Genomic DNA, 15,905 nt, shown 5'->3' with positions numbered 1-15,905 from the left:
TATATATATATATATATATATATATATGATGTATGTATGTATATATGCATTTTTATTTTATTTTTATTTTTTTCACCTGGTCTGCTTTTAAACACTATTATTAAAAAAAGAAGTTGAAATAATGCACATAATGCATATACTATCAATTAACAACCATGTAGTTTACAGTAGGTCTGTCTTTAACAGTTTATAAGTTAATGTGAAGCATCAATTCCCCTGTGGAGTAAATGAATGGGATTTTTACTTCCTCAACACGACTGCTGAATTCTGTATATAAAGTGAAAAACAAGCCAACGCTCTTCACAAAAGAAAAGCCGCAACACCGATTAAATTACCAAAGAATAAACAATATTACAGAGAAACAAACTTTATTAACTGGTTAGAGGTGGAATGTTCTGCAGGAACAAACCTTGTTTGTAGTTTTGTTGCACTTGCAATTTCGAAAATTGGCTCTGGACCAACACTGATCATTTTACTTGACTGAACTCTGATGGCCTCTTTTTGTTTAAGTGTCCTATTCTTGGCCAAAAGAACATTTCAAAGTGGACTAAATTTCATTTTGATTTTTGAAAGGGTCTTTGAGACTGATCCGTGTGTCTCTGTGACTCTGAGGTCATGAATCTGAAATATCTCAGACTGCTCTCAGTTTCTTGATCTCAGCTGTGTCACAATGAGCTCTCAGTGAGGTGACAGTACCCACACCTCACTGGAATATCTTGTTTCAGGTGCATTTCTCTTTTCGTTTGAGTGTTTGTGGTCTCCACTGTCTGTCATCAGTGTCTCGTCACCTATGTGATATCAGTGGCTGAATGCAGGGACATTCAGTGTTGTTCTTTCTTCTATGAGTGAGGAACGTTTAGTACTGATGCTGAGCCAGCCGACAGCTCAGACTATTACTTGTTTGTGAGTGAAGAAAGTGTGTTAGGAAGTTTAAAAGAGGAAATGGCCTAAATGTTGGTTAAAATAGATGGTTGTGTGTATGTGTTAGAGGCATGTGAGAAAGCAAAACCAGGTAATGGTGTTTACACACAGACTTCACCTCTCACATATCACCTCATTAGCCTGAGTTTTGTTTGTTTTTTGCCAGGAAATTACAAATTGTGTGATTTATTTTTGTTTTGTTTTTTCTTTTGCTTGTTTCTTTTGTTTGTTTTGGTTTGTTGTGTGTTATTGTGTTTTTGTTTTGTTTGAGATTTTTGTTCAGGATAATTAATTGTACCACCAAATTCTCATTAAAAAAATATAAATTTTAAATGATTCAAAACAAAGAATAATTTAAAAATAATTATTTTTGTAATATAGTAAAAATAATAATAAAAAATGTATAATAATGTAATAAAAAATAATAATAAAAATGTCACAGTATCAAAACATTAGCCAGTAGTAGACTAAATTTAAAGTATTTGTAATTTTTTTTTATTTGTTACATCCCTAAATGTTTTGTGTATATAGATATGTATATATGTGTGTGTGTGTGTGTGTGTGTGTGTGCATATATATATATATATATATTTATAATTGTTTTATGTATATATATGTATATTAGATCAATATAGTTGAGCATGTACATAATGCTTATTTTTGTGTCCTGTCCTAGGTTGAGTACTGGAGAGGGGGACGGGGCATGGTGTCCAGCTGGTCCGGTGTTCCCCAGCAGCTCCGAGTACCTGCAGGTGGATCTGCGCAAGCTTCATTTCCTGTCTCTGGTGGGCACACAGGGTCGCCACGCAGACGGGCTCGGGCGGGAGTTTGCACGTAGCTACCGGCTGCGATACTCTCGTGACGGACGACACTGGATAATGTGGAAGGACCGCTGGGGACAGGAGGTTTGTAACCCTCGTATGAACTTTAAACTGTTTTGTTAGCAGAATATGGATTTTTTTTGGTATTTTACAGTTCTTCTGTGCTGTTTTTGGATCAGGTGGTGTCAGGGAATGAGAACACATATGACGTGGTCCTGAAGGACCTGGGTCCACCCATCATAGCTCGCATGGTGCGCTTCTACCCGCTGGCAGACCGTGTAATGAGCGTGTGTCTAAGAGTTGAACTGTACGGTTGTGTTTGGAAGGGTGAGTCCAACACATGACAAGCAATCCATCATTCTGATCACACACACACACAACTCCATTACATTCACATCAGGCACATTTTGCAGTGGAATGATGTTTACCTTTGAGTGATGTGTTTCTTCTCTGTTAGATGGGCTAAAGGCGTACACCGCTCCTGTGGGTCATGTGATGGACCTATCAGGCAGTCCTGTCTACCTTAATGACTCCATCTATGATGGCAGTAAAGAGGCAGGGTAATGTATAAACACACACACGCAACTTTGTTTATTTTCATTTTTTAAGAATGGAATTTCATGCTCCCTGCAAGTGTTCCATATCTGCATGAAAATTGTACATGTGTGTGCTACACATGTTGGTAACAAAAAGGATGTAGAAACCATCAAATATAATTTTTCAATCATCATTTTGTTGAGTTCAACAAACAAGTATGTTTAAGTAGGGATGGAGTTTGTAAGATTCCCTTGGCCGAAATCAATGATTATTGACAAATACATGAACACTGGCATAAATAAACAAAGAATTGCATAACAAAGAAAGAAAGAAACAAATAAATAAAAAATAATTGAATTTGAGAAACATACTGCAAAAATTGTTTTTAGGTTGTAAGCTGGATGTGTTTGATTCACTTAAAATACTGACTCATGAGAGTCATTCATTTAGAAAGTGTTTAGACTACACTGTTTGCTTGTATGTTTTTGATTCGCTAAAAAGAACGGGCTCAGAGTCCATTTGGAATCAGACTTGCAAACTATTTTAGAACTGTAGAAGAATGCAAATTCTAGAACCGATGATGGAACAAAACATTTGAATCATATATTGGAAAAAAATACCAGAAAAAAATGAACCATTTCTCAGTTTGCAACCCTAGCTTCATGCTGTGTGTCAGAAACAAGCAGTTGAGAACTTGCTGAGGTAAACATCTCAAATCTCACCTGCTCCTGTCAGACTTCATTTTCTGTGATGTATGTTAAAGTCCAGAGCCCTTTCTCATGTATGTATGTGTATCTGTCAAGTGGGGTTGACGAATATTGTGTAGAAACATTCCCAGATGTGTTTTAATGGAGGAGAACTAGTTTGACACTAGCCAGATGTGGGTATGCATGGGAAATTCAAACATGTATGTGAGTACATGCATCTGTGTGTATGTGTGTGTACATGCCTAATGCCTTCACTGCTGTAATGTCTCTGTCTTCTTCGTAGGGTGATGTTCGGAGGATTGGGCCAGTTGTGTGATGGTGTTTTAGGTGGGAATGATTTCATGGAGAGTAAAGAGCTGAGAGTGTGGCCGGGATATGATTACGTGGGCTGGAATCGGGAAACCTTGGGCCAGCCCACTGTTGACATTGAGTTTCACTTCGAGAAAACACGGGTCTTTCACACCATGCAGGTCAGTATGTGTGCGAGCAACCTAAAATATGTTTGAACATTTAAAGGTCAAATATTGTACACCTTTCTGGAGTTTTATTTTGTGTGCATTTTACTGTGGACTGACTGTTTTGAAACTTATATGGTAGTTAAATAGCCCATAAACCTCAGTTATCGTGAAAAAAGCCAGGAAATTTCAGTTTTGACAATATGGGACCTTTAAGTCACACTTTAAATACCTTAATCTCATTGCTTTAGATATAAAAAAAAAAACCAAAAAAATCACAGCAAGGCAAACAAATGATACTAGAACTTTTTCTGAGGTGATTTTTAGACATTCAAAGTGTCTGAAAAAAAAAATTTTAAAGGATAGTTCACTCAAAAACTGAACATTCTGTCATCATTTGCTCATCTTCATCTCTTTCTTTCTTTCTTCTGCTGAACACAAAATAACTGTTTTTGTTCATACATTGAAAGTCATTGGGGTCCAAAATAACATTAAATTCCATTGACATAAAAAATATTTTTTTTGCGAAATATCTTATTTTGTGTTCTGCAGATTAAAAAAAAAAAAAGTCATACAGGTTTGGAACAGCATGAGGGCGAGTAAATGATCTGCTATTCATCTTCAACCTGAACTTTCAACTATGCAAGACAGCAAAAGCTATCCCAGAATTCATCTCAGTCAGTTAGTAGGACAGCAATGAAGTTCTGCCTCAGTATATCTGCCCAGTAAATCACCCTCAGGAGTCTGTCATTATCCTTCAACCCTTTAATGAACATTTGGTTTGTTTTTGTTCATCTTTCTGCCTGTGGCTTTGCATTTGTGGTCGTGTGTGATTCTGAGTGGCATCCGAGTGTTTTGTTATCCAATTTGTGGCGTCATAATTATTTCTGTTGTTTGTTATTTGCGTGTATGTGAGTTTGTGTGAGTGCATTGTCATTTTTTTAAGGGTCTTTCTGACCAGGAATGCAGATTTGTTTGTACCACTTCTGGCTTTTTCTGGTCTCGAGAGGGCATTCTCTCTTATTTCTCTCTGACTTAACACAATTCACAAACGCCATCATCCTCCCATGTCGCCCTGTTTTTCCTGTGGCTTCCCAGTGTTTTAAACACTTCCTCTAATGTTTGCTTCCTGCAAGTCTTGCAGCAGATTCCCAAAAGATACTAAGAAAAAGGACCAGGTGTCCTATTAAAACATTTTCCATAACAACAAGCACTTGTTCGCATGCCTTTGCAAGATGATTTATGTTGCCTCCCTCTGCTCACTTTCTCAGACCTTTGTTTAGAGTATTTCCGGCTGTATTCCTGCCGTTTCAGAATACCACCAGTCTCACCGGCACGTTTCCTGTACAAATCAACCCCCCATTGCTTCAGGAACTCCAGTGCAAAGTTTGCCACACATTGAGAATAAATCAGTGTAGGATTTACTTTAAAACAGTTCTCACTCTGAATTTGCTAATAAATTTCACAAATAATAGAAGCAAGTAACACATTAAAATAAATGTGAGATTTTTAAGTTGAAAGACTGAAATAGTATTTTCTTCTAAAACTTACTCGAACAGTCTTTATTTTGTTTACAAAATCATTTCCCACCAAGGTGTGTGTGTGTGTGTGTGAGAGAGAGAGAAAGAGACTTATGAGGTGTCAACATGATAGCTTTGGCATCAACCTCCACCGCTGTTGTAGCAGTTTGTTTTGTTTTATGTATCAGTGAGCGTTTGCACCGTCTACGGGTGACGTCACGGACACTACGTCCATGTTTTTATACAGTCTATGGTTTGCACACATGTGCGCAGTTACACATTGACCTAACAGCACCATTAATGTCTAACCTGTCACATTATATATGTTCTAGCCTTCCACCTTTCATTTGCTCCCTGTACCTTTCCTTTTTCTTCATTTGTGGAGTAATAACTTCCGTTTATTTCTCCCTGATGCCCGTTGTTTCCACTGCTCCTTGTTTTTGTTCCCAGCAGTCTTGTAGTGTCTGTTTGCAGATAGTTGTTTTTAAATGTCTGTGTTTCAGGTGCACAGTAATCACAGACACACTCAGCATGTGCGGGTGTTCAACGAAGTGGTGTGTGAGTTTAAGGCCAGTCTGCTGAGCCCGTGGGCAGAGCCTGCGCTCAGTCTTCAAGTGCCGCTGTCTGACCTACACGACCCTTCGTCCCGCACCATCTCACTGCCACTCGGAGGACGACCAGCGCAAATTCTCCGCTGCCGTTTTTCTTTCAGTGACCGCTGGCTCCTCATCAGCGAGATAAGCTTCTATTCGAGTATGAACACACAAACACCTGACCTCTCATAGCAAAGTGCACTGATTCATTGCCATTACAGTTCTGCAGCCACTTTCAAGTATATAGTAGCAATTTATTATGTATCGCACATATTGCATGGCTGTTTGATTTGAGTTGTTTTATTAAGTGGGAAGACAGAGTGCTTTGCTCAGCTTTGTAGGAAATTGTTCTATTATACAGTACAGTTTGGCGGTCATTATATAAAACAATTGACCAAGGTGAGCTGCGATTGACCTATCAGAGAATTTTTTTAGAGAGTTGTGTAAAAACATCTTAATTCAGCCTAATGTTGTGGTTTAAACTGGTTTAGTTGGTCTCCCAATCTTGTCAAGCTGGTGTATGCTGGTTTAGCTAGTTGGCAAGCTGGTCTTCCAGTGTTACGAGCTTACTAAAAGTGCCCCAAATCCAGCTGAGACCAACAAAAACAGCTTGGACTGGTTTAAGATGGGTTTTTTTTCTTGCAGGAAAGGAATGAATAGTATGATCCTTTGCCACAAAGCAAATATTCCCACATCGTTCAAAAGGAATTCTTGACTTCTCTGAATGTATTGCACTAATCCTTATGGGCTTCTTAAATGAAATATCTTAAATGAAATATAGCTCAAGTTACCGCCCTAAGCAACAAAGCACTGTCAACTAAATGACTCCTCTGACTTTGGGTTCTGATTGGTTGGTCAATGTCAAATTATTAGTAGATCATAGTAGTGTGACTTGAATGGATACTTACACCAGACAACAAGAATTTAGAGAAAAAGTGAGTCTTTGTGCCACATTCACTTTGAGACTCGTACTTGATGGGTTTGTAGATAAGATCTGAGATAAAGCCTGCTTATCTAATTCTTTCTTTCTCTGTCTTGTCTCCAGTGCCTTTTGAGGATGGATCCTTCCTCCCTCCTCTGCCTTCCTCTAGCACTCGTCCTCTCAATGCTACTTCTCACACCCCCAGCCCAGCAAATGGAACCAGCAGCCCCACCGGTGAGTCGGACGCATGTCAACCCCTCCGCATTACTAGTGTGTATGCAATGCACTGCCCTGTCATGTTTGCATTAGTGCTGATTGTTAGTATTGGAATGGAATCGCAAAGAGTTTAATGATTTTGGTTCCTTAATGATTCTTTTATTATTTTTAAGGATGTAGCCCACCCCAAAATGGTTCGAAATATGTGGTAAAATTAGAATGCAAAAGCAGTACCACAAAAAAATATCTAAAAGTACCCTTTATAACAACAAGACTCTTTATTACAACAGTACTCTGGACTAAGAATACTACTAAAATTAAATAAATAATATTTTAATTGTTAATTCAATGTTTGTTTTTTCGTTTTACTGAAACCAGTTCTTGATTTCCAACCCAGTTTATGAGGTTTATTGGGAGAATAATTGAGAAAATGCAGCTTTACAAACTGAAACGGCAGTCTGCCCTTCCTCACCTTTCAGCACTCAGTGGTGGAAAGAGTACTGAAAAAATATACTCAAGTAAAAGTATCATTACCTTCCAAAAAATGTAGTGTGAGTAGAGTAAAAGTACTTGTCCAAAAAACTACTTGAGTAAGAGTAGGGTCATCAATAAGGTGCAGATTTGGTCCTCAATTTGTGTTTCCAACACACTTTTTCACAGCGAGCATCACGCGCTCAAACTCATCAAAAGTCAATAAGTTCAACAAGCAACAACGATGTATCCAAGTGACTGCTTCAGAGCGCACGCGAGAGAGAGACGAGGCAGCGCAGATCGCGCGTCTCATAAGTGAGTGGTCTATGCACAATTTGATTTGACGAAAGTCACGAGACCTATTACTCTCTATCCAATCATGTTGATGGATAAAAATGTAATTAAAATAAGCATGTAACAACCACAAACTGAGGAAAATAGCGGAGTAAAAGTACCGATACATCACTTAATTACAATATAAACACATGGAGTTATTTATATCTCACCTACAATAATGTACAGTATTTGAAAAATAATGTGTTTTTTGAACATTAAAGCATGTCAACATATTCTGTTACACCCAGAGCATGTGAGCGGAGCGGAGCGTGAGCGGTCAATAGTACTCCAGTAAAAGTAAAAGTACACAATTTTTAAACTACTCAAAAAAGTACAATTACTGATAAAAACTACTTAATTACTGTAATCTGAGTATTTGTAATTCGTTACTTCACACCCCTGCGTGTCACCCACCCCTATCTCTCTAATTCTCCCTCTTCTGACACCCTCATTTTTCCAGACCACCTCATGACCATTACTTCACTGCTGCCCAGCAGCATACCAACAGGTGAGAGAGAGAGAAAGAGAGAAAGACAAGGGGAAGAAAAGAGTACTGTCTCCCATACTTGTTCTTACGTCTTAGATTTTTATGGCATGTTTACCAGTACAGAGGCCTTTTATGATGCTCCCCTATAAACTTCTTTGCATTTGAAAACCCTGCCCTCACATAAAATGCCTTGAGAATGTGGTTGGTTGTTGTGCGTGCGTGTGCATGTGTGTCCACCTTGAAGCCAGGAGAGAATTTTTTTTGCATGATTCTGATGTTTTTTTCCCCTTGATTTTAACAATGCACTATTGTTTTGAGTTAGTGTTTCATATAGCCAAACTCATAAAGGATCTTTGTGAAATCGCTCCAGCTGTCCTTGCTCTTATCCCTCTTTGAATTAACTTCAGTTCTCTTAGCTTTAGGACCGGGCCCACTCTCACAGCTCATTTACTCCTGTCAAAGCTTATTACAGTCCCCCAAAACAACAGCTGCCTTCTAAATTTACTGACATAAGAACACACACACACACACACAGAGTGTATAAGAAAGCAAGTCAAATCACAGAAAGTGTGTAAATGACCATGAATGCGTTTACTTATTACTGCCTCACCCAGCACTGAGATTAAAATATGGCTGTAATGGACAGATAAGCTTTGGTTTTACTCTCTAAACACTCTGTAGGTCTTTAAATGCCTCATTTATGGTGTTTGTAATCATTTGTAATGTCTGACTAACATACACATGTAATCTTGAAACTGTTGTGTTTCGTATTAACAGAGTTCCCTGCTGTCACACTAAGGGCGGGGTTACCTGTGGCCAAAGATGACAGCAGCAACACGGCCATCCTGATTGGCTGCCTGGTTGGAATTATCCTGCTCCTATTGGCTATCATAGCTGTCATACTTTGGAGGCAATACTGGAAGAAGTTACTTGGCAAGGTGTTTTTCATTACTATGTTCTTATACCGTTCAAAAGCACTGGGACTTTTCAGTGTTTGTATCATTCCACTTGACTGTGTTCGCGCTTGGCGACAAGTGACTGTCTGTCTTTATAAGCAAGTCCTTCACTCAACTGATTTGTTCATAAGCACTTATTCAAGTAGCAATGATTTGTTCAACTGGTTCATTCAAAAGCACTTATTATTAAAGACATTTACCAATTTTTTTCCCCCTACATGAATAAGTCATTGAATCATTCTTTTAGGTGATTTATTCAAAAACAATGATTAATTCATCAACAAATCAAGTAAATCTTTATGAGTGAGGCATTGAATTATTCAGTAAACATATTCGAATAAAAGTATTCAGGTTCATCCTGATTCATTCTGAGACACGTAATGGTTGATTCTGCTTTGACTTTGTTTGGAACTTTTCATTGGTGGAGCAAAAATAGACAAAGTAACTGGCAATAATGTGTCTAAAATATAAATTAAATGTAAAATTTAATATTTTTTTAGACCTTTGTATAAAAGCAGAATATCTATCAGTTTGATTTATTTTCTCATAATAGAAAACTGCATTTTATGTGCATTTATCTGTTAAAGCATTGTAGGAGTACACTAGCATACAGATAGTTAACAGACATGGACGAAACGCCACAAAACTCCAAATTTGATTTCATGGCTCTTTTTGTCTCTGCATATCCAGGCTCAAGGCAGCCTCTCCAGCGATGAGCTGCGGGTTCATCTTTCGGTTCCATTGGACAACGTGGTGATCAATAACACTAACACGCACACATACTCCAGCCGCTACCAGCGCATACACACCTTCCCCGACGACCGGGACCGCGAGGGAGAATACCAGGAGCCCAGCACTGTACTGCGGCCACGAGAGCAGCGTGACAGCACAGGTGACACACACACACACTCAGCATTCATATACCTCACTCAGTAAGTGCACAGGAACCCGGGTCATCAGTGAGAATGAACAGCACTGCCAAAACGACATCAGAAAAAGTACTTTAGGACAATCCACTACCCAGACACAAAGGGCCCCACTGTCCTATCTGACAGAGAGAGGAGGGAGGGAGATTTTATTTCACTCACACTCCACTTGTAATCAAGTGTTCCTGTTTTTCCTGCCATAGTTGCTTTCGTGACAAATACTTAGGCTAATTTTTGAATCACTGTGATTGTTTTCATATATTAATTAACATAAACGAATGCCCCAGAACAGATTGACCAATGAACAGATGATTAACAGCCTGCGTAATTATCAATGATAACACTGCCTGCTGTGTTCGTGCATCTCACATGTAACTGGTTTGCTCTGTCACCCATTAACGGCCCTGTTGTTTGTGTTTTGTTGTTGTGTCGTCTCGTGTTGTGATACGGTTGTGTTGTGCTGTGGTTTGGTTGTGGTTGTGTCATTTTTGTCATGTGGTGTCTGCTCACACTGTCGTACCCTTCGTGGACTTGTGTGTCCGTGGGATTTGTGTGTGTGTGTCCTCCTAGCACTGCTGTTAAACAACCCAGCATATCATCTCCTCCTGTCTGACCTGACACACGGCCCCAACAGGCTGACAAACTGCCACAGCCAGCAAGAAAAGCCCCAAAACCTGTCCCAGGGTAAGAGAGAGGGGTTCATTTTGCCCTAAAAAAAAGGGGCAAGGGGTGGTGTCCTCCCCAGGGAGAAGTTAAAGTCCCCTGAACTCCTAAAGGTAACGGTTAGAGTCATGTAATGGCCCCCAGAACAGCATAGAGGATATTAAACATTCATAAAAGTGTGTTTCTTTAAGTGTGGTTCTGGGACTTTTATGTCTCTAGGGTTGAATTTATTCAAACTAAAAGATTTAAAATTGTATCTTTTGTTATATGAAGGACATTAAAAATTGTCTTTGAAGTTTGTGGTGGTTTACCCTTGTCCCAGACCTAAATGTCAAATTACAATATGAAAATCCATCATGAATTTGTACGTTTAAAACTAAGATGATCTAACAGAGTGAAATAAACATGAATTGTTCAGTGATTTAATGATTTGCCCTTGGTTGTTTTTGTTTTTTTTAAATCTGCCATTTTTTTCATTACCACCGCAGCAAACATTTTTGTAAATTATAAAGTTTATTGAGATTTAATGTACTTGTTTACCATGGAGACAATAGAGTTAGTGGAGTTTATGCTTAAGGTGATGTGCAAAGAAAAAATGACAAACTAATTTTTGTCTCATTTCTAATAAAACTGTAATTGTATCAAAAAAAAATTATTATTAACAATTTGGAAAATATAAAGTAAGTCTATTTAAAATATATATATTCTAGCTGTAAAAGCTTTAGCAATCAAAAATGATTGACTTCTATTTTTTTATCAAAAAAGAAAAAAGTATAGAATATAGAAAATATAGAAAAAATACAGTAAAAAAATAAATATTGCTAGGGATGTAACGATTCACTCAACTCACGATTCGATTCACAATTTTTTTAAACAAAATGAGATTTAAGACAAATTATAAATTAAATGTGTCCTTTTATTATTGCTTGGACAAAACACTGTACGTTTCTTTGTGAAATTGAAATAAATTTCTATATGAAACTATAATAATATACTAATATAGCACTTGTAAATTATTGCTCTTTTGTTGGTTTTGATTGCTTCTATTGTCCTCATTTGTTAGTCGCTTTGGATAAAAGCGTCTGCTAAATAACTAAATTTAAATATAATGTAAATGTAAATAATAAAACTACATTGAAATTTTAAAACAAGCCCCAAATCAAATAAATAAGTAACACAAATAAAAGAAATCTCTTCATATAAACAAACTAAGGCTTTGTCTGTGCTCTTTCCATTTAAAATTAGAGGCAACCACTGCATTTTAATCACAGTCCAAACAAAGATGCTGTATACATGCAACATGAACAGTTTTGAATCTAAATTGGATTGTATAATTTCGAAATTTAAAGCAAAAACAGAATGGTTTGACTTCAGTTTTGTGAAACTATGCATAAAAAATATCTGCATGAAACAGAAACAGCAGATGAGCTGAATGAGACGCAGATTCACTCTGCCAGCAGGTGGCGCTTAAAGCGTTTCCTTGGTTTCCGCTGTAAACAAAGCAGCGCTGCACAGCCTGCACTTATGAATTTTAATATGCATTATACAGAGGCAAGAGGAAAAGCAAAAATACCATCGAAAGACGCAAGTAAGTTCCTCTCAGACATATATTCATATAAACTTCTACCCCTAATTGAATTGCGATTTGTTTAGCATCCCAACCGATTTGAATCGTCACATATTTAAATCGATTTTCAACCGGCTCGCGGTTAATGGTTACATCCCTAAATATTGTGAAACATTATTTCAATTTAAAATAACTATTTACTACATTTTATTTAATGTAATTTATTTCTGTCATGTCAAAGCTGAATTCAGTGTCACATGGTCCTTCATAAATCGTTCTAATATGCTGATTTGATTTTCAAGCTGCATTTCTTATCGATATCGACAATGCTGAAAAAATTGTGCTGCTTAATATACTTGTGGAAACCAGATTATTTGAATACAAAGTTCAAAAGAATAGCATCTATTTGATACAGAAATCTTTAGTAACAATGTACAAGTTTTTGCTGTCACTTTTGATCAGATATTTGTCCTTGCTGAACAAAAAGTATTCATTTCTTTAAAAAAAAATCTTACTGACCCCAGACTAAATAAATTATAGAGAGTAAAAGTAAAAGTTTGTTTTAAGTATACAGGGCCAAAACACTCCAAAATGGTAGTATTTTGTTTTGTCCGGGATGAGGTACCATATGAGCCCATGGGAGTATGTTAGTGTTTTCTTGCTGTCTTCTGACAGCCAATCATATCACAGTATGCATGTACATAATGTGTCCTCTCCTGTGTATGTGAGTGTTTAAGTGCATGTGTGCAGTTCATAATTGCTCATTATTATTATTATTATTATGTAATATGGCTCTCTATTATAAGTTTTTCGTTTGTACCTTTTTTTTTTCCTCATAGCATGTGCTGTTGATATGGTTGATAAAGGCCTACCCATTCAGGAGGGACCACCTCCTTACCCTGGAGCTCCGCCCCCTGGCCTGTCAGGGGCTCATTATGGAGAAGCATCAGGAGGCGGGGGCAGTGTTCCTCATTATGCCGAAGCTGACATCATTAGTCTGCAAGGCGTTAGTGGTAACAATACATATGCAGTTCCCGCCCTCTCAGCCACACCCACTGATTGTCCACCACTGCCCGAGTTGCCACGGGAACGACTTATATTCAAAGAAAAGCTGGGAGAAGGACAATTTGGAGAGGTACAACTTTGGATTACATAAACATTAAACATTCCCACACCTCTCTTAGCTTCATGAAATTCTTTATTCAAAAACCTTATTGTGTGTCCAAAAGCAGACTATTTAAATAATATTGTTCCCTTTGTAGCAGGCTATATATTGTACGTTTCCTTGTTAGGTTCATCTGTGTGAAATTGAAGACCCCCAGGACCTTGAAAACCTTGAGTTCCCATTTAATGTCAGGAAAGGGCGCCCTCTGCTGGTGGCTGTGAAGATTTTAAGGCCAGATGCCTCTAAAAATGCCAGGTAAACTGTATTAGTATTGAATTGTACAAAAAAATATATAATAAAATACACTTGATCATTATTTTCCAAATGATAAAATAAATGTGTGTAGATAGGTAGGTAGGTAAATAAATAGATAGATAGATACTGTAGATAGATGGATGGATGAAGGGAGGGATGGATGGATATAGTTTTTATAGATTATAGTTTTATAAATGTAATGTTTTCTAACATTTTTCTGGCGAGAAGTTTCTGAAAAAAAAGCTTGAATACCTCAATTAACTGGCATTTTGAGAAATTAAAAAGTTAAATTGTGTAAAAAAAAACAACAACAACTATATATTAGTTTGTACTTTGGGTGTAAAAGGACATATGTGGGTGTATTATTTTATTGTGCATATGTTTTGTGCCAAATTTTCAGATTTGGTTGGATTAGTTCTTGAGCTGAAAAACAGTAACTGTTGTTGTGTATTTTATAAAACTGTAGTAAACTCAAATTCTTCATCCACTTCATATCTTAATGTTCTGTCCTTTCCCCTTCTCTTGTTACTCATTCTTTTCATGCTCTTCTTTCAACAGGAATGATTTTCTGAAGGAGGTGAAGATCTTATCTCGCCTGAAGGATCCGAACATAATCTGCCTGCTGGGTGTGTGTGTAAGCAGCGACCCATTGTGTATGGTCACAGAGTACATGGAGAGTGGAGACCTCAATCAGTACCTCTCCCATCGAGTGTCCTCTGTTGGTGGCTGTGAAGATTTTAAGGCCAGATGCCTCTAAAAATGCCAGGTAACTGAATTATTATCGAAACAATATATTATTATTATAGTTTTATAAATATTATGTCATAAATATTGTGATGTTTTTTAAATGTTACTCCATCTGACCTTAACAATGCAAGTCATGTTTTAACATGACAAAAAAATGTTACTTAACTTTGATTTGGTATGAATGAATGAATGAATGAATGAAAAGAAGAAGAATTTATTAATTTGTATTCATTTCGTTTTTATTTTTTATTTTTATTACTTTTTAAAAATATTTTTAATGCTATTTTGAATGCCTCAATGAACTGCCATTTTAGCAATTAAAAAGTTAATTTGTGTAAATAAAAAAAAAAACCCTGATATATTAGTACACTTTGGGTGTAGAGGGACATACGAGGGTGTATTATCTTTTTGTTGCATATGCTTTGTAAATAATTTTAAGATTTGGTTGGAAAAGTTTGTCACCTGTAAAACAATACCTGTTGTGTATTTTATAAAACTGTAGTAAACTCAAATTCTTCATACACTTCATATCCTAAAGGGATAGTTCACCCAAAAAATTAAATTGTCATCATTTTACCCTCATGTCATTCCAAACCTGTATGAGTTTCTTTCTTATGTTAAACATAAAATAAGATATTTTGAAGAATGCTGAAAATCAAACAGTTGATGGTCCCATTGACTTCTATAGTATTTTTTTCCCTACTGTGGAAGTCAGTGGGGCCAACAACTGTTTGGTTCTTCAGAATTCTTCAAAATATCATCTTTTGTGTTCAACATAAGGAAAAAACTTATACAGGTTTGGAACAACATGAGGGTGAGTAAATGATGACAAAAATGTTCATTTTTGGGTGAACTTTCCCTTTAATGTTCTGTCCTTTCCCCTTCTCTTGTTACTCATTCTTTTCATGCTCTTCTTTCAACAGGAATGATTTTCTGAAGGAGGTGAAGATCTTATCTCGCCTGAAGGATCCGAACATAATCTGCCTGCTGGGTGTGTGTGTAAGCAGCGACCCATTGTGTATGGTCACAGAGTACATGGAGAGTGGAGACCTCAATCAGTACCTCTCCCATCGAGTGTTGCTGGACAAGACCGGCCCTTCACATAATACACCAACCATCAGGTGCACAAACACACAGAACAGTACAACGACAATATCAAGTAATGATAGAATCTAATAGAAATGCATTTCTCATAGTGTGGGAGGTTAAATGTCTCTTTCTGTCTCAGCTACCCAGCTTTGATCTCCATGGCGAGTCAGATCGCATCAGGAATGAAGTTCTTGTCGTCTCTGAACTTTGTGCACCGCGACCTGGCCACACGGAACTGCCTGGTGGGTGGAGAGAGGGGTGAGGGGGAGGACCGCGGCGGAGAGCGCCAGATAAAGATAGCTGATTTTGGCATGAGCAGGAACCTCTATGCTGGCGATTACTACAGGATACAGGGACGAGCTGTGCTGCCTATTCGCTGGATGGCATGGGAGTGCATCCTCATGGTGAGAACACAAACTTTTTTCTATAACAAATAAATGAAAACAGAGGAATATTAGTGACAACTTTTTTTATTTATTGTTATCTCCTCTGTGTTACTATAATGATGATATGTTTCATTAATTCATATGTATTAAATAATATTTATTATT

General features: G+C 37.3%; 1 protein-coding gene across 1 annotated transcript in view; it reads left to right on the top strand.

Annotated features, from left to right (window-relative positions):
• Positions 1-15,905, top strand: part of LOC107671180 (epithelial discoidin domain-containing receptor 1-like) — a 48,281-nt gene that overhangs the window by 27,428 nt on the left and 4,948 nt on the right. Inside the window, exons 4-17 of the mRNA XM_016464061.1 lie at positions 1,598-1,826; positions 1,922-2,069; positions 2,200-2,302; positions 3,270-3,456; positions 5,465-5,714; positions 6,600-6,710; positions 7,960-8,007; positions 8,764-8,924; positions 9,633-9,834; positions 10,439-10,552; positions 12,938-13,233; positions 13,391-13,518; positions 15,189-15,386; positions 15,494-15,758. Coding sequence (XP_016319547.1) covers positions 1,598-1,826; positions 1,922-2,069; positions 2,200-2,302; positions 3,270-3,456; positions 5,465-5,714; positions 6,600-6,710; positions 7,960-8,007; positions 8,764-8,924; positions 9,633-9,834; positions 10,439-10,552; positions 12,938-13,233; positions 13,391-13,518; positions 15,189-15,386; positions 15,494-15,758 — 2,440 coding nt within the window. The remainder of the gene's footprint in view (positions 1-1,597; positions 1,827-1,921; positions 2,070-2,199; positions 2,303-3,269; positions 3,457-5,464; positions 5,715-6,599; positions 6,711-7,959; positions 8,008-8,763; positions 8,925-9,632; positions 9,835-10,438; positions 10,553-12,937; positions 13,234-13,390; positions 13,519-15,188; positions 15,387-15,493; positions 15,759-15,905) is intronic.

The sequence above is a fragment of the Sinocyclocheilus anshuiensis genome, unplaced genomic scaffold (genome assembly GCF_001515605.1).
Source record: "Sinocyclocheilus anshuiensis isolate Anshui unplaced genomic scaffold, SAMN03320099.WGS_v1.1 scaffold1286, whole genome shotgun sequence".
Taxonomy (NCBI): domain Eukaryota; kingdom Metazoa; phylum Chordata; class Actinopteri; order Cypriniformes; family Cyprinidae; genus Sinocyclocheilus; species Sinocyclocheilus anshuiensis.
Note: the sequence above shows the minus strand (reverse complement) of the source record. Positions and strands in the feature narration are given on the sequence as shown.